This window comes from Chionomys nivalis, chromosome 19 (genome assembly GCF_950005125.1).
Source record: "Chionomys nivalis chromosome 19, mChiNiv1.1, whole genome shotgun sequence".
NCBI lineage: Eukaryota > Metazoa > Chordata > Mammalia > Rodentia > Cricetidae > Chionomys > Chionomys nivalis.
Window position 1 is genome coordinate 29,373,445 of NC_080104.1, and position 24,681 is coordinate 29,398,125.

Sequence of the window (24,681 nt, forward strand, 5' to 3'; positions counted from 1 at the left end):
CCTAACATTCACAAGCTGCCTTGGTAAGTAGAGGATTTTTTTTATGGTTAAGTATACTATTATAAAACAAAACCACCGATGTTATAACTGCCTTGGGTACCAGACTGACCCAGTCTCTCTGCATTTCCCTTTCAGCGGGATAGAGTGATTGCAGGCACCATGATCCAGACAACTGGAGAGGTCCTTTCCATCTTCCAGGCGGTTTTAAGAGGCCTGATTGACTATGAGACAGGAATCAGGTTGCTTGAGGCACAGTTAGTGATTTCTGGTTTAATTTCACCAGAATTAAGAGAGTGTTTTGATCTTAAAGATGCTAAAAGCCATGGCCTCATTGATGAACAGATTCTGTGCCAACTGAAAGAAATGAATGAAGTAAAGCAGATTATCTCCACTGCATCACCATCCACGATTCCTGTGCTACAGTGTCTGGCTCAAGGCGTGATATCAGAATCCATGGCCATCCGAGTTCTTGAGATACTGCTTTCGGCAGACTCTCTGGTGGTTCCAGCCACAGGCGAGCACCTAACCTTACAAAAGGCTTTCCAACAGAATTTGATCTCCTCAGCATTGTTTTCTAAAGTCCTAGAAAGGCAAAATACTTGCAAAGATCTTATTGACCCATGCACTTATGAAAAGGTATCTTTAACTGACATGGTACAGAGAAGTATTCTGCAGGCAAATACTGGGATTTGGCTTTTACCCGTGAGACCACAGGAAGCGGGCAGAATAACACTGAAATGTGGAAGAAGCATCAGTGTCCTAAGAGCAGCTCACGAAGGGCTCATAGACCGTGAAACCATGTTTAGGCTGCTAGGTGCACAGATTCTGTCTGGTGGTCTGGTCAATTGCAACTCTGGTCAGAAAATGACTGTCGAAGAAGCCATGGCAGAGGGAATGATTGACAGAGACACTGCTAGTAGTATCCTCACCTATCAGCTTCAGACAGGAGGAATCATGCGCTCAAACCCTCCTAAGCGCTTGACAGTAGACGAAGCCGTACAGTGTGACTTGATAAGTTCCAGCAGCGCACTTCTGGTTCTAGAGGCCCAGCGGGGCTATGTTGGACTCATTTGGCCCCACTCTGGTGAAATATTTCCCACATCTTCTTCCTTAGAGCAGGAGCTGATTACAAATGAATTAGCCTACAAAATTCTGAATGGGAGACAGAAAATTGCTGCTCTCTACATCCCAGAAAGTTCTCAGGTCATTGATTTGGATGTTGCTAAGCAGCTGGGAATTATAGATAATAATACAGCATCGATTTTAAAAAATATAACACTGCCGGACAAAATGCCAGATTTGGGAGATTTGGAAGCTTGTAAAAATACCAAAAGATGGCTCTCTTTTTGTAAATTCCAGCCATCTACAGTTCATGACTACCGGGAAGAAGAGGATGGTTCTGATGGTGAAGAGTCAGTCACAATCCAGAGCTCAGAACAAACTAAAAAGTTATTCCTATCTTATTTAATGGTAAACAGCTACATGGATGCAAACACAGGACAGAGACTTCTGCTCTATGATGGAGACTTGGACGAGGCTGTGGGCATGCTGCTGGAAAGCTGCAGTGCAGACCTCAGAGCTGACACATCTGGAAAAGAAAGTATCTCTGTCTTAAGCATCCCTGGTGCCTTTCCCAATGATGCTTCAAGTAGAGAAAAGGATGAGTGTTGGACGCCAGCAGCTGGCTCTGATAAATGTCCTTACAGACAACCTGAACATAAAGAGGCTCTTGACAACAGAGAGCGTGCCATAAATGAAGATCTTTGTAAAACAGAAAACAATGACAACAGCAGTGAATTGTATTGGCCAGAAAACCTAATGAATACCACAGCAATTGTTCATAAAGGCAATAGTCCATCTAGTGTGTGTGTCCCCAAACCTGCTTCACATTCAACACAGCCTGAGTTTGCAGAAGGGAGCATGCCCAGACATGATTCTGATGACGTACTTCACGACTATAAAAATCAAAGTGAGCTTGAAACAAAGACACATCTGGATGAACGTAATCATTCTAAAGTCACTCAAGATTTTGCACGTAATTTTTTGACTTCAAAAACTGGTAGACATTGTAATTGGAATGAAAGAGAGAATGAAGATAATGTGCAGAATGGCTCATCTATCTTTGACTATTCCCCCCGGCTGAGTGCCCTGCTAAGTCATGATGAGTTGAGGCACAGTCAGGGACATTTCAGTGATCCCCAAGCTCCACAGAATGTGGGCTGTATAGGTGAAGCTTCCCCATCGCCATTCAATGACCAAAAGTTGTCATCTGATACAAGTACAGGAGAAAAATTCCAAGACCAATTTCTGGGAATTGCTGCTATTAACATCAGCTTTCAGGGGCAGCATAGTGAACAGAGGTCTTTAGAGGCTGGGTGTTGCGATCCTCAAGAGCAATATCACAGTGATGAGTACATGTCAGATGCTTCAGGTGACCACAGTGATGAGTACATGTCAGATGCTTCAGGTGAGAGTGGAAATGCTCAGCCAACAGATGAAAATGAGAAAAGTGCATCTGCGGTGGAAGAACGCTCCTGTACCACGGTCCCTGGGGATGGTTCATGTAGTATCAACACACTGTCCCCTGAAGGAGCCATTGATGCTGATGACTATGAAACATCACTGCTGGCTGATCAGCAGAGTGACTCAGGAACAGACACTGAGAGTGATGATTATTTTTATGATACCCCCTTGTATGAAGATGATGACCATGATTCTCTAGTTCTTCAAGCTGATGACCATGATTGTTTGCACCCTGAGGACTACGACATGATGCAGGAGGAAAATGATGGGACTCCTCCTCCTGCTGATGTTTCTTATGATGTTTCAAAAGAGAAGGAAAATGCTTTGTTTCCCCAGGGAGGTATAGTTGATAGCTTAAGTGTGGCGAGCAAAGTGCACTGTTCTCAGGAACTTCTTGTAGGTATGGAGAAACCTGAATTACATTTGGTTGACCAGAAACAGTGCAATTCAATTGGCTCAGACAAAGTGGATGAACAGTTAATGGAATTTATATCTAAAAGGGAAAACCTGTGTGACTTTGGCAATGATGGTTCCGACTCACTGACTGATGGTAAAATTATAGGAAGGAAAGAGGGCTCTGGGGCTTCATTAACACCTGATGGTAGCGGGAGAGGGAGAAGAGAAGAGTTTGGCACTAGCCAAGAAAGTCAACCTGATACTGATCATGGAGGTTCTGAAGAAAGTAGAGAAAGTTACGGGCATTATATATATGACGGTAGTGACACGGATGATGATGACAGTGATACTCATAGTGGGGACTACAGCAGTGAAGATGGTGGTGATGGAGGAGGAGGACAAGGAGTAGAAGATGAGAATGGAAAGCCCATGCACCAAGTTGAAGATACCCAGTTGTGTGCCACTGCTGTAAAGGAACACAGGGATGGAAACGAAAGTCTCCGTCACACAGTCCTTCTAGATGAAATGCGCCACGCAAGTGTTTTGCAGCCAGAATCAACTGGCGAGAGAAGTCAAGGCACTGAGAAAAGCAACCATCCAGAAATTAGGACTGAAACTGATGAGGAAAGCAAAGTAAGTCTGTCCAATCACATGGCAACTAAAGACGTGTCGCTGCCTGGTGCTAAAGACAACACCTCGGAAAAAATCTTTGAAAGTGTTTTATCTCATAATACTGGTTCGGTTTCTGAATTAGAAAGTGATGCAATGAACACAAAAGACAAGTTGATTCAAGGGCCAGAATCTACAAACATTCTAAAAGCTGAAGACGGGTATCTTGAGAATATATCACACCAAATCAATCCATCTTCGGATAAAGTCATTTGTTCTGGAACTGAGTTAATAGGCGGACCTTCTGAGGAAAGCCAGTTGTCATCCACAGTAAATGACAAAGGTCAGCAAGGAAGCGGAAGAGGTCTGGTTAAAGGTAGAGACAGCAAAAACAATCCGCTGGTGGATGAAACATCCATTCAGGAAATGGGCTTGGGTAAAGAAGCGTTGATAGAAGGCCCAGGCGAAGGGGAAAGGTATCTCAACCCCTTTCCAAATACAAGGGCAGCAGAGAGCCTCAACATGGCTGACAGTCAGTTTGTCTGTCAGATGACAAACACCGAGGAACTTAGTCATGGAGGGGACCTGAGAGCAGCAACTGTGATTCTTGGAGATGAATCCGAGAGTGTGCCAAGGAGGGTTAGTGCGAGTCCCATTCCGTCTGAGACTCTTGCAGAAATATTTGACACCTCTGCTTCTAAAGTGACTCCTGCTTACTCGACTTCAGATGCTACATCCTCCGAGGTAAAGAGCCAGGTGGGAGACGATGCCTTTACAGGAGGACTGGAGACAGAGAGTGGTCTGCTTACGTCTTTAGAATATGGTGACAAACGTACAGAAGCGGGTGTACTAGAACCAAACAAAAATATCGCAAGCTGTGTCTCAGTGGTTTCTCCTCCCATGGAAGATGATTTACAGACAGTAAATAATGCAGAAGAAAAGTCTGTTATTCCCCAAAAAGACTGGCCTCCAGGTACCGAGATCCAGCAAAGTGATCCTTGTATCAAAGAAAGTATCTCAGAAGGAAAAACAGAAACTGAAGAGTTCACTACAGAAAATAGTGACACCACACTGTCACCCTTGCCTCTTAAAAGTGTGGAGGACTGTGGAGAAAGCACCAGTTTTGTGCAGTCTAAGCTGCGTCTGAACGAGGTGGGAAACAGCACGTTAGGTGTGGACTGCTCACTGCTAGAAAGCAGCAGGGAAAAAGAAAACATGGAGAGACGGCCACACAGAGAACCAGCCTTCTCTCCAAGACTCCACAAGAGAGAGGTTCATGCTCCTGAGTGCTCTCTGGCGAATGTAGATGATGGAAAGGGTATCTTGCAAAGCATATTAGAAGAAGGTCATATGAATCGCCAAGAGGTGAGAGACCCTTCAGCTTGCACAGACACAAGAATTTCAATTCAGAACTTAATTAAAAGAGTTGTCTTGTCTCAGTTGCCAGATGAAGTACCGAGTGTGCCCGGTCCTGGCGTTTCCCCCACGAATAACTCATCAGAACTGAAGGCAGAGAGTGGAGGTGATCCGCTCTGTATTGAGAGTCTTCAGTTGGACCTTCTTGATATACTGAAGCAAAACCAGCAGATCCAAGAGACCCCAGGCACATCTGAGTTGATAAAAGTATTAACTCAAATGGAATGTGATCCAAAGGAGAAAGGCATTGCATCTGAATTATTTCCACCTCAACTTAAAAATGCTTTTCATAAGCTGCTTGTTGATGGGAATGCCACTGAAAGAGAGCAGGTTGAAGCCTCAAATCAGAACTCTTGTGCTGCTTCTGAGCTGGTGGAAGAAAAGCCGTACAGCTGCAGTGATCTTCAAAGCAAAGAAGGAAGTCACTGTTCCCTGACTCCACAAACTGTAAGCGACACGGGGGCAGAACACTCTGCTGTGCACATAGCAGCATTGCCAAGAGCTGAGAAGCCTGAAGAGCTATGCAGTGAGCCTCCAGGTCATTCAGAATGTATTTCCGTATCAAAAGCAATGGCCTCTGATGACAGCTCCGTGGAAAAAGTGAGTTGACATATGCATTTTTTTCCATGACAGTTCCACAATAACCATGTGGGGATTATCCCATACATTTTGTTTTCTTTAATTTTTTTTCATAAAGACTACTAATTACTATATCCAAATTTGTTTTCAGTGTTCCAGTGAGTTGCAACAGTGTTTACAACATACTGAGAAAATGCATGAATATTTAGCTTTGCTTCGAGATATGAAACCCCCCTTAGACAGCCAGCCATCTGCGGATAGCAGTCTAGAAGCCTTGAAGAATCAGCTTGCGCAGTTAGAGGTAAGAGTGGCCTGCTAACATGCCTGTCAGCTTTTCATCAGTAATCAAGGAGATCAAGGAGATTTATTTGGGTTCTTCCCTTTAGAGCCTCTAACCGATGATCTCTTGGTCCTCTTGCTTTTAGTTTTGTGGCAAGGCAGTTCATCACCTCAAACTGAAAGGCAGAAGAAAGTCCATAGTGCCCCTATTGCCTTTGAGAGTATCCCACCCCTGGGATCTGAAGTCCTCTTCCTAAGTCCACTTCTTAAAGTTTGTAATCCTCCCCTGTAGCACCAAGCCAAAGACCAAGGCACCAGCCGTGGGAAGCATCCAGATCCCAGCTGCAGTAGCTGGTGGCTCGTACCACTTCGTGCACAGTTGGAATGCTTTGCTCTTGCTTTCGTGTTTGGGTTCGGGCTTTCTGCTGTTAGTGAATAGGTGTGGACTGTATTTCTCTGCAGACATTTGAGCTGGGATTTGCTCCAGTTGCTGTGTTTTTAAGAAAAGATCTGAAGTTGGCAGAAGAGTTCTTGAAGACTTTTCCTAGTGACCTTCCCAGAAGACATCGAGAGGCACTGAGCAAAAGCCACGAGGGTTTGCAGAATGCCTTCTCATCCCTCAGCAGTGAATCCTCAGAGAGAAAGAAGCTGATCATGCTCGCAATCGATGCTGAAATGGTAAGCGTGAAACGGTGAATTTTGAATGAAATGTGATGGGGAATTTAAACCATACTTGGAGGGTTTTTTTTTAAGTATTATATTTTTAACAGTTCTCAACTCTTTTGTTGTTGTTGTTGTTTTCTAGTCTAAGCTTGAAGTTTGTCATAAGGACTTCCTACAAAAACTCACGTCATATTCAGATTGGGTGTCAGAGAAAAGCAAATCTGTGGAGAATATTCAAGCTGTGAACGTCCAGGATACTGAACTTGTAAAGGAAAATGTGAAGTTTCTTAAGGCAAGTATCGAAGTACACATGACAAAGTACAAGACATATAGATTGACTGTAAAGTGTTCAGGATGAAGACAGCCTTCCCGGGACTATAAGGCGTTATTTCCTGTCTTTGGCTTGAAGAGATAGATGTCTTTTCAGTTGCGCTAGCTCTGGAAGCTATCCCATACCCTGTACCAAGTTCTCATTACCCCTGACAAACTGACATTTGTGTTTATAAATGAATTATATACGTACACGATAGTAAAAAAGATATGTAAAGGGTTGTACAAAACTAGTCAAATTATAGGACTCATATTTATATGGTAATTAATTTTGGGCTGAAATTTTTTTTACAGGCTCTTAATTTCAACAACATTCCCATTTAACACGGTTGGGCTCCTTGCCTCAGAATCAGAACACTAAAATTATAGTGTGTTAATTCACATTTTGTGATCTTCATGAGCTTGCTATGTGTTTTCACTATTGAAAGGCTAATGGAAATATTAGCAGCTACTCTGTGATGTTAATGGGCCTTTCGTGACCATGGATGAACCTGCTTTGGGGTCTTCTGGGTTTTTTGCTTTGTTTTGTTTTCCTCTTTTGCGCATTAAGTGTGATCTACCAGACAAAGACCGAATATTCTTGGTTTCTTTTTCTTTCTATGTTAACTGTGTCATATTTAAATACGTTATCATTGGGGTGGAGAAGTGGCTTAGTGTAGAAAGTCCTTCCACACTTCTGTGCACGTATGAGGATCTGAGTTTAAATCCTAGATTCCGTGTTCAGTCGGGTGGGGTAGCACACATCTGTAACACTAGTGCTTCTGTGGGAAGTGGGAGGCGGAGACAGGAGAATCCCTGGTCGCTTGTGGACCAGCTGACTGGGAGAAGGCAGTGAACAACACATCAAAGGCCCAGTCTCAAACGAGGCAGAAGGCAAGAACCAACACCTGAGGCTGACCTCTGACCTCTACCCTGGTGCCCTGGCATACACATACCCATACTCACACACACACATGCACACAATCACACAGATACGTTACCAGGTGATGGATGAGTAGGTTTGTTGATGACTACTGAGAAAGGATCATTAACCCTTAGCGTGCTGATAGAAGGAGTGTATTTAAGCAGTTGACTAATGCTGTAGAACTTCCTCACTGCCACCTACCTTCCTGGTAGCTCGTACTGCTTTTTCCCCAGGATGTGCTAAGAGACCTCACACATATCAAAGTGCAGCTTGAAACGACGGCCTTTGACGTACAGTCCTTCATCTCCGACTATGCGCAAGATCTGTCTCCCAGCCAAAGCCGACAGCTGCTGAGACTCCTGAATACAACCCAGAAGGGTTTTCTTGATGTGCAGGAGCTGGTAACCACTGAGGCGGGCCGGTTAGAGACTTGCTTACACCGAGAGCAGGAGCTCGGTCATCAGAAGGTCTGCCTTTCCTGTGCAGTTGTGAAGTGCTCTGTGTGGCCCTGAGTGGGTGTGGAGTTAACTCTGCAGTGGGTATAGGGGATGCCCTGGGTGGGCTCAGATCACAGCATAGTTTCCCATGTTGATGATGTCATGCCGTTGATGTCTTTTCATCGTTTTCTAACAGTGCTTTGTCAGGCGAGAGCCTTAATTTTCTCCCTGGAAATGGGAACTGAAAGCAATCAGAAGTGTCCAGGAGTAGCTGATGAAGATTTAACTCTGGAGGTCCAGGGTGCCATTTCCCCTAGAAGGAGGAGGGGTGAACAGAGCCAGGGCTTGTGCTTCAGAGTACCTGCCTAGAGCAGAATTGCCTGGATTTGTGTCTTAAATGCTCTACTTTGTCTGCTTTGTGTGACGTGGGGAAGTCACTCACCCTCACTCTGCTCATTGGTCAGTTGGAAATCATAGTGTTTATCTGGTGATCCTGTGAGCACTGATAGTGATTCCTAGGAAACAGCCCTGGGCCTGACCCATGCTGAGCTCTTAGCAAACATGAACTGTGTTTACTGTGGCTATGATCTAGATAAATGAGTGTGCATGGGGGATAGGAACATAAAATACAAGTTTTGACTTATTAGTCTTTGAGAGTTCATGAGTTCAGTACTGTGTGCTGACGGTAATGAGCGTAGGACATGCGGATGCAGTAAAAGTGATGCATGTGAAGCTCCTTTCATTCTCGGAGCATCCAGGCACTGTGTGTCGCATGATAACCCGTATATACATATCCATATGTTTACTGACAAACCACAACTAACTTCTCTTTTGGTGTCCTTTTGCAGAATTAATTATGTGTGTTGCAGGTTTCAAGAGCTTAAGAAAATGGAATGTTTCTTCCTGTCGATCAGAAGTTCCATCTCTTACACCTGTGCATGGCCAGTATTCTATCACGCGCTCTTCCGTGTGGATGGGACACGCTCATACTGCACTCTCTGTCTGTCCTCGCTCAGTTTGCACTCCAATGCTATCATGTTTACAGCATACTTAAAAGGCTTAATGGAGGGGGTTTGAAAAGTGTTTTCTGATAATAGGCTTGCTCACAAGTGGTTTGGAGGTCACGCATTGAAGGTGTTTTGGGTGTTCTCCCTCTTAGGTTGTAGCGGAGCGTCAGCAAGAGTACCAAGAGAAACTCCAAGGGCTTTGTGATCTCCTCACCCAAACTGAAAACCGCCTGATTAGTCACCAAGAGGCCTTTGTGATTGGAGATGGCACAGTGGAGTTAAAGAAGTACCAGACCAAGCAAGAGGTAGACTTTGGTAGCAGCGGCCGTATGTCCCTGTTAGGTCTGGTTACAATGTCTGGAAGGCCACTGGGATTGCTGAAGAGATATCAGGTGTACCAGAAAGCAAGGCATTCCCAGAGGCCCCGAGAAAGACCTTTAAACTTTATACTAAAAGCTAGATTCACACTTGAAGCAGGTGACATATTCCATTAAGGGGGCAAAGGATACATTACAGTGTGGACCCTTTTATGTCCAGCTGACTTGCTTACAAATCAGGAGAAACAGCCTTCAGTCTGAGTCCTTTCTCAGAGCTCAGTATTCTCTCTTCCTGTTCCTCTCCTCTTTTCCTGTAATTCTTTTTTCCATCTTAGAGGCGAAAGGGATAAAATAACAAAAGTGAGAGGTGAGAAAAATCTGTATTTTGGTGTCAGGAGAAAGAGAACCTCGTTATATGTAGTTTTGATTCAAATTCAGTGCTAGTTGTGTCTCGGGGTGTTAGTTCCCTTCAGTAAGTACTAAGCGTACTTCCACTGCTACATGTCTTTCAAGCCGAGTGAATACGAATCAAGTCACTACCAAAGTTAATGTCGCTTGGTAGTGGTGTTATCCACAGGCTCTCATGCAAGTCGAACACTCCGGAACTAGGGGACCTCCAGGTAGAGTATGGAGAACGGTGTTATTAAGATGCGGCAGGGTGTTATACAGGATGAAAATGCACAAGGACAGGACTCCCTTGTTTTTAAGAGGAAACATCACAGAGGGATAGTTCTGCTTCCCTGACAAAAGAAAGCCAACTCCTGGGGGAAGCTCCCTCTCAAGAGTCCTAATTGCCTGGACTAAGATGCAATCACTACATCATGCCAGGTAGTGGTGGCACATGTCATTAATCCCAGCGCTCAGGAGGCAGAGGCAGACAGATCTCTGAGTTCAAGCCCAACCTAGTCTACAGAGCAAGCTCCAAAACAGCCAGGGTTACACAGAGATACCCTGTCTCAAACAAAGCAAAACAAACAAACCACACTATATGATATTCCTGGTGCTAGAAAAAGAGAGCATCTCAGTTCTCCGATGGAGCTATTTTCTTTTCTTTCCCAAGTAATAGGTAGGTTAAAAACAAGTGTTCAGTTGGGTGTGTGTGCCTGCAAGCAGAGCACTTGGGAGGCTGAGGAAAAAGACCACATTGTGAGACCCAGTCTCAAAACATATATATCACTGTTTTGAAGTAGAGTAAATCTCACCACAAATATATGTTGTAAATATGCCTATATAAATCTCATACAAATTTGTACAGTTCACATGCTTACTGCCTCAGTGTTTTCATTGTTTCACAAATACTCATTCCTTAACATGAAAAACTCATACATTTTTAATATTGAAATTTCAAATTATATGAAAATTAAAGTGCAGCTAAAACAGTTCACACTGCCTTGCTCTATATGCTTTCTCAACTGTATCTGCGAAGTCTCTGCCTACAGTGAGTCTTTTCTTTTTTTTTTTTTTTATTTATTTTTTTTTAAAAAATATTTATTTATTTATTTATTATGTATACAATATTCTGTCTGTGTGTATGTCTGCAGGCCAGAAGAGGGCACCAGACCCCATTACAGATGGTTGTGAGCCACCATGTGGTTGCTGGGAATTGAACTCAGGACCTTTGGAAGAACAGGCACTGCTCTTAACCTCTGAGCCATCTCTCCAGCCCCAGTGAGTCTTTTCGAACACAGCTCTGCGAGAATTGAAATGATGTAATAGAATGCTTTTTTTCTCGTGTGTGTTTTAAGGAATTACAGAGAGATATGCAAGGAAGTACGCAGGCTTTGGCGGAAATAGTGAAAAACACGGAAATCTTTTTAAAAGAGAGTGGCGAGGAGCTGTCCCAAGAAGATAAAGCTTTGATCGAGCAGAAACTGAAAGAGGCAAAGACAAAGTGTGAACAGCTGAATTTAAAGGCAGAGCAGTCGAGAAAGGAGCTGGATAAAGCGGTGACATCAGCCATCAAGGAAGAAGCTGAAAAGGTGCCAGTCCAAGTGTATGGTACATGGTTGCTCTGCCAGAGGTGGTTAACGCTGCATGGTAGCTGCTTGCTTTTATTAAGCCTGTCAGGTGGTGAGCAGCACTTAGCCCTGGGTACTGAAATGCTGGAGCTCTGGGTCTAACGTGGCCAAACACAAACAAAGATGGGAAGAATTGGCTTTGCTTAATTTCTCCTTAAGTAGAAGCAGTTTGAGAGACTCTGGACGTGAGAAGTGCTGTCGACTATAGCTAAAAATTCAGAATAATATGTTTGAAGGCCGTGTAGAGCGGAATCACTGCTTGTTGCCTTAAGGTTTAATTCCCATATGTTTCTAGTATGTGTTAGTTTTCATAATTCAGGATTATGTAAACCTTTTGTGATGTGTTAAACCTAGGCTGTGTCTATAATATTTACGGACCTTCCCTACCCAGGTTGCAGCTGTGAGGCAGCTGGAAGAGAGCAGAACCAAAATAGAAAACCTTATGGACTGGCTGTCGAATGTCGAGAAAGACTCAGGGAGGGCAGGGATCAAGCACCTGCAGATGATGGAGCAGAATGGAACGCATTTGCATGAAGATGATGGCAAGTCAGTAATTGGAGAAGAGGACGAAGTCAATGGCAACCTGCTGGAGGCAGATCCTGACGGTGGGACCACAGAGGAGAACCTGAACCAGCAGTACCAGAGAGTCAAGGTGCGCTGTGTAAACGGTGATGTCACAGTCTGTGTGTATGTCAGTGACAAGTCGGGCAGCTTTATACAGCCACAGAGAGTGAAGACTTTCCCGACCCCAGGTTCACTGTTTGTCAGATATAAATTACTGTGGAAGTTCTTAGCAAATAAAAATAGTAAGAAGTTAATCATGAGGTAACAGCTTCTGTGCACCGGTAAAGCACTGTTTAAGAAATAAAAGAGGGCATTAGAGTTGGCTTATTCTTGCTGAGGGTCTACGTTCCATTCCCAGCACCCACATCAGGCAACTAAAAACTACCTGTCACTCCAGCTATCCTCCAAGATTATCCATAACAGACATAGTCGCATAAATTTTAAAAAATGAGTCCTATAGTTGACCTCTTCAGAGTGGTGATAGTGGTCCAGCGCTCCTGCCTCTTTCTGAGTCACTGCATTTTGTCTTCCTGGCTACTCTTTGAGGTTTGAAATTTTTATTTTATAAGGCAATTGCAACTTAAATACCTAATGTAGCTTGCCCAGGTTGCATATGGAGTAGAAACAGAGTTTGGCTTTAACCTCAGCCATACTTTCGGTCACTGTGTGGATCTTGCTACTGCTTGTTCACAGACTGGCTGACTGTGCAGCCTTGAGCTCACATCCATTTTAAGGTGGGTGTGTTGATGTCTTTCTTTCTTTTTTTTTTTTTTTTTTGTCTTGGTGCCTGGAATTCAGCACCTGATGACTATGTTTGAGAGGATTTGGATTTGCAAGTCTATGGACTCAACTAGGACCCAATGGGATAGTCTCAATGAGATTTTTCTAGAAGATATAACTTAAGCCCAAAGAGTGGGGGTACTCACTGATAACACTTTCAAAATCTTAGGAATAGGACCTCACTGTTATTGGTTTTAAAAAAAATGAACTCCTGAAGGAAGTTTATGAGTTACGATGAAAAGGTCATGAAAGGGTAGTAACTTAACCAACGTAATAAAAATTATCAACAAGTGTACTTTAATATGAAGAAGTCCCCTAAAACAGCCATTACTTTAGACCACCATAGCATGACATTTTCCTTCTAAGATCGAAAATCCTTAAGAGCTGATCTGAGTGGGGACACAGCCAGAGGGCCCAAGTTAGCAGTGTCGTCCTCTGCAACTGTGCTGGGCCCCAGGTCAGCCAAGTCCCTCTCCTCCTTCCAGCCTAAGATTCCTTATAGCAAAGGAGGGATGCTGATCTGATGATATAAGGTGCTCTGTATGTCCATCCTATCGGATACAGAGCCCTGCTGGGGAGGAGCATATGGAGGTGATTCAAGTGCCAAAGACCCAATTTGTGGGAGAAAATGGTTTGAACAAAAGTGTGTATCTGCGATACAGAAGGGATTGGGTACTGCTCCAGATGGTGAGAATGCTGGTGTGGGCAGCCTGTGCTCCACTGGCTGGCTGAGAGCAGGGTTGCGTGCAGGGTGTAGCTCTTGCTGATTCTAAGCCCTTGTCACTCTACTGTCCTGACTCATTCTGTTCCGGGTGTCAGCACTGCTCTAAGTGCTTGGTATTCCATTCTGGCACTTGCCTGCTAAGGAGGAGAGGGTGTCATAACACAGGATAACTAAGTTATGTGGTATGGTCGAAGATAGTAAGTAATAAGGGAGAGAGCTCTTAACGAGTTGGTCAACAGTAATTTAATGTAATGTGGTTTGGTTTTTAGTATTTAAACCAGCTAGTTAAGATAAAACTGTGTTGATGAGATTTATGCAGATATTTAAAGGGGGGTTGGAAGCCGCTATGTAGGTGTCTGTTGAAAGAGCTGCCACCATGGAAAAACACAAGGAGGAAAGAAAAGTACCAATATGCCTACCCAGGTGGGTGGGGTTAGAGGTGGGAGCAAGCAAAGACCAGGTGTAACAGAAAGAGCCCTACTGTGTGACCAGATCAGACCCATGTTAGCCATTAAACTGGAAACATTGCTCTAAGGGTTTACTAACCTTTACTTACCATATTTGGGTAGCGTATTTGATGAAACTTCTTATAGATGGAAAGGAAGGAAGTTAAGATGCCCAAGGCCAACCTGCTCTCTGGAAACTGAGACCAGTGGTGGTTCTGTGTACATTCTTGACCTGTTGGCAGCACCACTTCCCCAGAGTTTTCTCTCTCTCTCTCTCTCTCTGCTTTCCTGCCTCAGAGTAGACTTGAACACCTAGCATGAACCACGTTCTGGAGGAATTCTTTGTATGTGAGCTGAGATGGTCCTTAAAGCAAACCTGTAACACACTGAGCTCCGTGTTCACTGTAAGACACCGAGGTCATTGAGACCAGATGTCTCCGGTGGGCTCCCTCACATCTGCTCCTTTAATTCTGCTGGGCTTGTTAGAAATGCTGTTCTTGTTTCGCTGTCTCTAAATTAACCGGTAAGAGGATTATACGTGCGGTGGCTTGAGAAGGTGCATCGAGAAGCAGGTTGGGTTCTGGAAGCCCAGTCACCCCAACGCCACAGTGCTCCTGAGCTCTAAGATGTCTTTGACCTGTTTCCACACAGAGCCAGCATGACGAGATCATGGCTCAGCACCAGGCGGTCATCATAGCCACGCAGTCTGCACAGGTGCTGCTTGAGAAACAGGGCCACTATCTCTCGCCCGAGGAGAAGGAGAAGCTGCAGGCAAACATGCAGGAGCTGAAGGTGCATTATGAGACGGTGCTGGCCGAGTCTGAGAAGAAGGTGAAGCTGACGCACTCCCTGCAGGAGGAGCTGGAGAAGTTCGATGCTGACTGTGGGGAGTTTGAGCACTGGCTCCAGCAGTCGGAACAAGAGCTGGAGAACCTGGAGGCAGGTGCGGACGACCTCAGTGGCTTAATGGACAAGCTGACGAGGCAGAAGAGTTTCTCAGAAGACGTCATTTCACACAAAGGCGACTTGAGGTACATCACCATTTCTGGAAACAGGGTGTTAGAAGCTGCCAAGTCTTGCAGCAGGAGAGATGGCGACAGGGTTGGCAAGGACAGCAGCATCGACACTTCTGCCACCCACAGGGAGGTTCAGACTAAACTGGACCAAGCTACACACCGCTTCCGGTCTCTCTACTCTAAGGTAAATTCTATTTTTCCTTTGGTTTTTAGTAGAGGTCAGTCTGTGATGCATTTTTCGATCTGCCCTCCTCACTTTTGCTTTGTATTTAGAAGTTAAAACAATAAACTGGCAAGGGAAAATAGTAGTTTTGTTCATCTTCACTTCTGGAAAATGTCTCCTAAAGATTAGCAACTACAAGTTTTCAGAGAGGTTTACTAGTTTTTGTTCTCAAATTATGCAGTACTAAAGGGGACCACCAGAGGGAGCATATGAGCTAAGCAGAAGGAGGGGCTCAACCTCTAGTCTTGCCCTGTGAAGTTTTCATATAGGATAATTCCCTTCACATATATTACAGAACTGTTTGTCCTACAGATGTATTTGATCGGTATGCTCTCATTATTAATGACTAGTGCTTATTAGTGATGAGTGTTCTGTGTTGCTTCATTTATTACTCTGGAAAATAAAGAGTCTTATTACAAAAAAACAAAACAAAACTGTAAGCCAGTTGTGGTGGTAGGAAAAGAATATGAATTTGGGTTATCCTGGGCTACATAGCAAGATCCTGTTTGAAAATGTGGAGGGAGAGGACGTAAGAACGTATTTCCCTGCTTGCAGCATAGACTGTTCAGATTTGAAGAGCACCTTTGCAGCTTGGCTGGTGCTTCCTCGTAGTGTGAGTTATTTGACATCATCGTCTTAGTCTTGTGCAGCATGTAGAATTGATTTATAAGGCTCTGTAAAAGCATCTTCATCAAGTTTCTGTATTTATATATAATATACATTATATATTGCATATGATTTATATATAAATATATATATATGTAGGTGTACACACACACACATTGTCTGAAAACCCAGGAGGTGTGCCCCAGTAAGTCTGCCTCGTCCAGTGATTCCTTCTCGTTTGAGATCAACCACCAATGATTTTTAATTACTGTAAGTCTAGAACTATCTCCTTATTTATAGGTTCCCTTTTGACTCTTCCACGCGAAGGAAAAACCTCACTTGGGTTGATCTGTTTCACCCCCAAGTTCCACGGCTCAAGCATCTCAGATTATTTGCTATGTGATAAAATAGTGGGTTTCAGCCTCCCTTTCCATGTCTTCTTCTGTTTTTAGTGCAGCATTCTTGGAAATAACCTGAAAGACCTGGTGGATAAATACCAACACTATGAAGACGCTTCCTGTGGGCTTCTTTCCGGGCTGCAGGCCTGTGAGGCCAAAGCAAGCAAACACCTACTTGAGCCCATTGCTGTGGATCCCAAAAATCTGCAGAGGCAGTTAGAGGAGACCAAGGTAAAGAAGGAAGGAGGGAGGGAAGGAGAAACAGCCGCTCCGTGGTCCTGTTGACGGCCTTCCCTTCTCTGCACCAGTGTGGTAGTTCTGTGTGGAGCAGATCCTGTCCCTTCAGAGGGTTCCGAATACGCTGAACTCTCCATAGCGTGTGTCCACTGTTATTGAACTGCTTGACACTGATGTTATTGCCTGCATTCTGCCTCACCCACCTCCTACCCCCAACGAAGCCCAACCCACTTACTTACTGTTTGATTTCTTATTTTTTTCTCCCTTTTCCATTAGAATTAAACTCTGTGAAGGTGTGTGTTTGTGTCTGTGGTGTTCAGTGCCATTTTCCCAGTATCTAGATCAGTAGTTCTCAACCTGTGAGTTGTGACCCCTTTGGAGGCCGAACAGTCCTACCTCAGGGTTTCCTAAGACCATCTATATATCAGATATTTACATTATGATTCATAACTGTAGCAAAATTAAAGTTATGAAGTAGTAATGAAAATAATTTTATAATTGGGTCTCACCTTAACGTGAGGAACTGAATTAAAGGGTCACAGTGTTCGGGAGGTCGAGAACCACTGATCTAGAGGCTCACCTAGCCCACAGTGCACAATGAGTATTCGTTCAAGAGTGACCTGTGGAAGAATGTTACTGTAATATTCAGAGTGCCTCAGCGTTAGTGCTGGGGAACTGTTATGTTCCCTCTTGGAGGATAGAAATACAAACCTTGTCAGACCTGTGAAGCTGGACAACCTACGTGGGTGTTAGGAATTACAGGATCCAACCCTCTTTATACCCCTTTCCCAGTGTGGAACTGCACCTGTTCACTCAGAGATCGTAGATCGTAGGAACCTCCCCCCAAGGCTTGTTAGTCTTAGTTTACATTATCAGTGTGAGTCACCTGTCCCAGTTAGCTCTCATCTGGTTTCTCCCTCTTTCAGCTTTGGGTACAGAATGCTTCTGGGCTGTTCTCACCTCCTTGACTGACCGCACTGTTTCTGTCTCCCTTCCCATCACAGTGTAAACATCTTCTCTGGTGTTGCTGCCGTCTGCTGCAGTCTGCTGCCGTCTGCTCTAGCAGTTTCCTTGATGGTCGCAGTTCCTCTACTTAGTTCCTTTGGAGTAGTCTCGTCCATTGCCAGCCTGCTCGTTTCCTCCAGCACAGTGTTGTAGGAGTCGTTCTAGGGGTTCTTCTTGCCCTTTGTTCCCGCCCTCTGATGGCCGGCCATTCTGTCATGGCCTCTGTTCAGCAACATAGCCTTAGTCACTGAGGAAGCGTGGCTAATACAGCTAAGGAATTAAATGTTTTACTTTATTTGCTTTTGGTGTAGAATTCACATGTAGTAAGTCATACTGTGTAAGTATCGTGGCTTTAGATAATTTGAACAAGTCCGTGTAGCTCTTCCCCTCCCTGAACCGTTCTGTATTTTGTGGTCCAGACCATCAGAGAAGAGGACTTGGCCTCAGACCTTGGTAAAGTCCTGACTTCCCTGTTCTGGCTTAAGTTACTCCCAGCTGGGCTCTCCATTTCTCTCTTCATTTCTTTCTCACTGAGTTCTCCCCCCCCACCACCACCACCACGCACACCCTTGGATTCCTTTATGGCCTTACTTAGCACTTTCTTCAAAGCCTTCAATAATTCCCCATTCTCCCAGCAGACTGTCAGATCCTTAGCCTAACATTTGAGACCTTTGCAGCCATATTTATCCATTCATTATCATATTCTCGTTCTCTCACTCGTTCACTTGCTGGGCTATTTCTGTGCTTTCTATTTGTTCTATGGAGAAGCGCTCTGTCTTTTCACTTCTGCAGTTTAAAGAGTACCAGCATGGTCACTAAGAATGGTCCTCAGGCCCTGTGGCTTCTCCTCTAGCTCACCTTCCACCAGCATCATCACCACTGACAGTGGTCCTCAGGCCCTGCGGCTTCTCCTCCAGCTCACCTTCCGCCAGCATCATCACCACTGACAGTGGTCCTCAGGCCCTGTGGCTTCTCCTCTAGCTCACCTTCCGCCAGCATCATCACCACTGACAGTGGTCCTCAGGCCCTGCGGCTTCTCCTCTAGCTTACCTTCCACCAGCATCATCCATCACTGACAGTAGTCCTCAGGCCCTGCGGCTCTTCCTCTAACTCACCTTCCACCAGCATCTCCTCTGACCTTTGAAATGTAGCCCTTCTTGTAAGCTTGGTAGCTATTTTTTTTCTACAGAATGTAGCAAAGCTTTTTGAATTTTGAGATGCTCAATAACTTATTGAATTAAATAATACAGTGACACAATTTGAAGTCAAGGACCTAGAGTCAGAAATAATTCAGGGGATTCGTTGGTTTTTGGTTTTGTTGCTGGTGTTGGGGTTCAGGATTTGGAGGTAGGAGTATTATACAAAACATCAAAGTGGAAATTATAGGAAAACAGTAATGGGGTTACAAGTCACAAGTAGAAAGACGGTTAAGAACCCTTACTCATGTGTGTCTGCACTTTCTGTCTGGATTGGTTGTTGCTTCTCTCTAATCACTTTATTCTCAAGTCCAGAATAAGTTTAATGATGCAGTTTGTATGTTATACACTTTATTCTATTCAACTTAATTTATCTTTTTTTCCCTTATTGGGAATCTGTAGTCCTTCTGAATATAATTGAAAACCACCTAATCCCACAGGCTTTGCAAGGGCAGATATCAAGTCAGCAGGTTGCTGTAGAGAAGCTGAAGAAGACAGCAGAAGTGCTCTTGGATGCCAAGGGCTCCTTGCTTCCTGCCAAGAATGACATCCAGAAGACCCTGGGTAAGGGCTTAGCTTGTTCCTAGTTCCAGAAGACCCTGGGTAAGGGCTTAGCTTATTCCTAGTTTCAGATGGGTACATTGGAAATGGAGGTGTTTTATAGAGAAGGAGAAAATGTATGTTGTATGATTTTTTGTCTCTGCATGTGTATATGAAATAAAAATATCTTCCAGATGACTCTTCATGTTTCCCCCAAATAGAGCTGAGTTAAACTCTGAGTAGGAATTTTAAGTGAGGAGAAAGCCAGTCTGAGATGAGCGCTTCTCTGTCCTTAAAGACGAAACATTCTGATCATGTACCTTGATCAGCAAGTAATTAAAAGGCACATGTATTTACAAATTCATGTGCATTTTATTATCGTATCTAATTGTAAAGCACAAAACTACAACATTTTAAGGCACATGAAGAAAGTGTGAGTGTAGGTTCTAAGGCAGTGGTTCTCAACCTTCCTGAGGCTGCAACCCTTTAACACAGTTTGTCATGTGGTGGTGACCCAGCCATAAAATTACTTTCATTGCTACTTCTCAACTACAAATTCACTGCTGTTATGAATAATAATGTAAATATCTGTGTTTTCTGATGGTCTTAAGTGACTCCACAGGGGTCGCAACCTCACAGGCTGAGAACCGCCTGTTCTAAGTTTTTGTTCTTCTGTTCTGATAACATCATCCCATGCAGTGATCATCACTGTAGGAACTTAAGCCTGGAGCTGTGAAGCAGAAAGACTGTCTTCATTATGTTTCTGTCAACTGAAGAGGCATTTTTGATATTTCCATATTTTTAAATTTTTTTTTAAATTTTATTTTTTTATTTATTTATTGCTCTATAGAGCAGGTGGCTTGAGAATCACTGTGTAGCCCGGGCTGATCTTGAACTCCTGTGTTAGCCTCTTTAATGCTAGACTTCAGGCTTGGCTTTCCCTGATGTTAAATATTCATTATTTCATGCATTTTACATCAATATTTAGAGCTTTTGTTTGACATCATTTTCTAGGAATATATGAAACTATTTATGATACAGAAAAATTTTCATAAGATCTCTTTTTATTTCAAAGAAAAACAATAGCTTTTAAAAATACATGTTCTGAGTGGTTTGTTGATCTCAAAAAAATGAAACAAACAAAAAAAAAAAAACCCAAAAGCTTGCTGTGTATCCTAGGGTAGCCTAAAAAGCAAGAGCTTGCCATGTATCCTAGTCTACCCTTGAACTCATGACGGATTTGCTAAACATGTAAAAACTCTGTTAGGAACTGGAGCCAAAAGACAGACACCACACAAATATTTTGCTAGTGCTTTTTATTGCTTGGGAAATTATGCAAGGGACTGATCAAACCACATACATGCACACATATGCACGTGGGATTCCAAAGTCCTCATCTCCAGATATCACCATTTTAGGCCTTAGACCTAAATACATGTGGCGGGGCACATGTCAAGGTTCAGACATGCAGTTCATCACACACAGCACTCACAATGTATTAAGTTTTTGAAAGCAGCTCATTGATTTGGCGTGGGAAGTCATACATCATAGCTGAGCCGACACCCCTCGTCACGCTGATGCACAAGCACTGCTCCCCAGGAACAGCCCAGCTGCCAGTCACAAGCTACAGTTTAAGGCCACTGCCCCTGGGACTTTCGGCTAGGGGTCATTCTTGACTTGGGAACTGGATGGTTGTAGCGTCTTGGTGCAGGTTAAAGGCAGCCCTTCTCTCCAGTCAGCACTCTCCTCAGCGTCATTGTGTCTCGGCAGCAGGCATGCCAACTTTCCTCAGGGAGGATGTGTTCAGTTGTTTTCTCATACTGTAGCTTACAGCAACTTAGAAGAAATTGTTTTGCTGTTGAATCATGCATGCACCATAAGCCAAACACAAGCACGGAAGGGAACTCCCCTACAGAACTGTTTAGGCCATAGCTTCTAGTGCTCTGTTATACAGTGTGTTCTACCAAAACATTCAGAAATAACTGAAATGCTTTTTTAAGCCTTTGTATAATAAATGAGATTTGAAAATCATGATAAAAACAAGTTGTTTTCCAGAGAGAAACAGAAATTTAGTAGCCCTGTTCTTGGAACCTGTAGCTGGCCCACAGTATAGAATGTCAAATGTCATTCAAGAGAACACCAGGAAGGAAAGTAGCATTTTTCTCTCCCTCCTTCCTTCCCTCCCTCTGTCTATCCGTCTGCCCCTCCCTCCCTCCCTCCCTCCCTCCTTTCCTTCTCTCCCTCCCTCCTTCTCTCCTTTCCTTCCTTCCCTTTCACCTTAAATCTTTAGACTTGAAAGTAAAGTTTGTCTCATAAGAGATAAGTTGTTCTGTTAAACTCATTTTGCCTTTTGTCTGCTATTAAACTTGTAGATGAGTTCTGTTATTTATGTTTTAGAAACACAATCATAGCTTTGAGTGGATTTACATTGTTAGCCCTTTTTCTGAATGCATTTGCATCTTCTGTGAATTTGAAGCCTCTCTGATTATGACAAAAGCTGAATATGAACGTGTGTGTGTGTGTGTACACAGTTATATGACAGAATATTCTCTCTGGAGAGTAGTTGTATGGGACCTGTCACTCACCACCCCCAAATAATAAGTCTTGACATACTAGTCAGAAGCAAGAGTGATGGCTGTGGCCCACGGTTTAGACCATGCTTTCTCTGTAATACTTCATATGTTCTTGCCTCCAAAACCTTTCCACATGCAAATGATAGACATGTGAAATTACTCTTTAATATTTCATTTTTCACTCTATTTGTGTCTTTATAAAAAGTTCTACATTATGTGATTCTTCATTGAAAAAGTATCATTTAAACTTCTTTATATGAAAACCTAATTGTTAACCTCAGAATGCATTTGAGAAGGAATAAGTTAAGCAGAGCTTGGTGCTTACTAGTCCCCTCTCTGTGTGGCGCAGATGACATTGTTGGGAGATATGATGATCTGTCCAAGTCTGTGAATGAACGGAATGAAAAGCTTCAGATAACACTGACCCGCTCACTGAGTGTGCAGGACGGCTTGGATGAGATGCTGGACTGGATGGGAAGTGTGGAGAGCTCACTGGTCAAGCAAGGTCAAGTGCCCTTAAACTCTGCGGCTCTTCAGGACCTCATCAGTAAAAACATTGTGAGTGACCTTTTCTACTTGCAGTTAAAAACAAATGATTTGTGTCCAGGAATAGATAGGCTTAAAGACAGAAATAAGAGAGGCCCCTGAATACAGCCAAGTAGCAAGCAGTGCTTGTTCAAATGAATATGTAAATGATTGTTTTGATATCGGTTAGGAAGAGATTTATGTACTTTCCATTATTCATTAAGGAGGGCCTAAACCTACACTGTCTTACCTCATTTATCATTACGTCAGACAGCTGCTCATGGGGTTCATCGGATCAATCTTGCTGTTACTAAGCCTTTTAAAAATTAAGAGCATGGCTAATCCGCAGACTACATTCGATCTCAGGGTTTCTGGGTAGCAGCAGCCTCCTGCGTTCTTCAAACAGCCACCCAGCTGTTCTCCACACTCCCTTAAAGAGCTTTGAGGTTGGCTTCCTCAAGGGGAAAATCAAGCGTGTCACTCATTCCCAACTGTTAGCCTTTTCAGTCACAGGTTGTTCGAGCTTCTGGTGCTGTGGAGAATCATGTTCAGACCTCCGCGGCATTATTTGTGGACATCACTAGAATATACATACAATAATTGCTGTGTTTCAGATGTTGGAGCAGGACATTGCAGGCCGTCAGAGCAGCGTAAATGCCATGAATGAGAAAGTGAAGACCTTTATGGAGACCACAGACCCATCCACTGCATCCTCGCTGCAGGCGAAAATGAAAGACCTGTCTACCCGGTTCTCCGCAGCCAGTCAGAAGCATAAAGAAAAGCTTGCCAAGATGGTGGAACTAAAGGCCAAAGTAGAGCAGTTTGAAAAGCTCTCAGAAAAGCTCCAGGTGTTTCTAGACACACAGAGCCAGGCACTCACTGAGGTGGACATGCCAGGAAAAGATGTTCCAGAGCTCTCTCAGTATATGCAGGTGTGTAGTCCGCGGTAGCCACGATGCCAGGCATGTGGACTGGTTAAGACAAGGTCACGTGTTTGTTGACAAGTCTGCCTACCCATCATCATTCTAACTGCTTCACGCTTGCTTCTCCTTGAAGCATTTGTCCATTGCATAGAATTATTCATTTACCGTACGTGCCATAGCTGTTACAAATATCACTGTGCATGCCAAAATCACAGAGAAACAACGACAGCGCATATTCACGTGTCCCCTGTATCCTAGCTGCACATTCACAGTCTGTGGAGTACTGAACACTAGGTGTGCTCCATGAAACCCCAGCTAGAGGTACTCTGCCCCTGTACACACCTCTGGAGAAATGTGATTCTAAGGTCCCGCAGCATTTATACTGACGGATGTCAATCCTTTGCAGGAATCCACTACGAAATTCTTAGAACACAAGAAAGATCTCGAAGCTTTGCACACCCTCCTGAAAGAGATATCCAGTCATGGCTTGCCAGGGGACAAAGCTCTGGTGTTTGAAAAAACAAATAATTTGTCAAAGAAATTCAAAGAACTGGAGGATACCATCCAAGAAAAGTAAGCACCTCATTCAAAATATATTTTATTCCATCTGGTGGTGTTCAGTAGCTACATTGCTTTTATTTATGGGAGTATATGGCTGAGGTGATTTCCAAAATGTGGGGCCTGGACTCTTGCTGTATTCATGCATTGAATATACTCAGGAGGGCTGGGCAGTGGCGCACGCCTTTAATCCCAGCACTCGGGAAGCAGAGGCAGGCGGATCTCTGCAAGTTCGAGGCCAGCCTGGTCTACAAGAGCTAGTTCCAGGACAGGCTCCAAAGCTACAGAGAAACCCTGTCTTGAAAACAAAAAAAAAAAACAAAAACAAAAAAATATATATTCAGGAGGCTGGAGCAGGATTGCAGAGAGTTTGAAGCCCTAACATGGACTGAAGGGAGACCCTGTCTTAAGAAGCAAAACACAACAACAAAAACACAAGTTACTATTAAGCTAAATTATTGAGGGTGGGAAACAGAACATGGCTTGTGTAAAAGTGGGGGGCACTGCATAAGCATGACGGTGCTGGTGGGGTGTGACTGGAATGATCCAGCTCACTAGAGTCTATGGTTTCTTTGTCAAGTATTGCCTTTCTGTTTGCAGAGAGAGAAATAACCTTGAAAAGCAGTAGTTCTTGATTTGGGGACTCGGTTCAGAAGCTACACATAATTTCAGTGTGTTCTTAATAGCCCCTTTTAATATAACAGCTTACTTCCTTAATGGGTTAAGTTGTCCACTAACTAATGTGACCTGTGCTCTCCTCAGGTCAGCAGAAGATACATGGGTTGTTTTTTTTTTTTTTCTGGATCTTTGCTGGCTGGCGTTAAGCATTATATAAGATGGATCAATCAAAGCTGCTAGAGTTTATGTAGCATTATAGAGTATTGTTACG

At 43.7% G+C, this 24,681-nt stretch overlaps 1 protein-coding gene across 14 annotated transcripts in view; it reads left to right on the forward strand.

The window, feature by feature from the left end:
• Positions 1-24,681, forward strand: part of Dst (dystonin) — a 392,323-nt gene that overhangs the window by 269,961 nt on the left and 97,681 nt on the right. For 10 of the 14 annotated variants that reach the window (XM_057751244.1, XM_057751246.1, XM_057751245.1 and 7 more), the window contains 14 exons: positions 136-5,544; positions 5,675-5,824; positions 6,265-6,480; positions 6,608-6,757; positions 7,933-8,166; positions 9,296-9,448; positions 11,206-11,439; positions 11,870-12,130; positions 14,644-15,192; positions 16,290-16,466; positions 19,114-19,237; positions 22,136-22,344; positions 22,926-23,243; positions 23,641-23,807. In XM_057751244.1, the coding sequence (XP_057607227.1) occupies positions 136-5,544; positions 5,675-5,824; positions 6,265-6,480; positions 6,608-6,757; positions 7,933-8,166; positions 9,296-9,448; positions 11,206-11,439; positions 11,870-12,130; positions 14,644-15,192; positions 16,290-16,466; positions 19,114-19,237; positions 22,136-22,344; positions 22,926-23,243; positions 23,641-23,807 (8,351 nt within the window). The remainder of the gene's footprint in view (positions 1-135; positions 5,545-5,674; positions 5,825-6,264; positions 6,481-6,607; positions 6,758-7,932; positions 8,167-9,295; positions 9,449-11,205; positions 11,440-11,869; positions 12,131-14,643; positions 15,193-16,289; positions 16,467-19,113; positions 19,238-22,135; positions 22,345-22,925; positions 23,244-23,640; positions 23,808-24,681) is intronic. The other 4 variants (XM_057751254.1, XM_057751255.1, XM_057751256.1 and 1 more) reach the window with 1 other exon arrangement.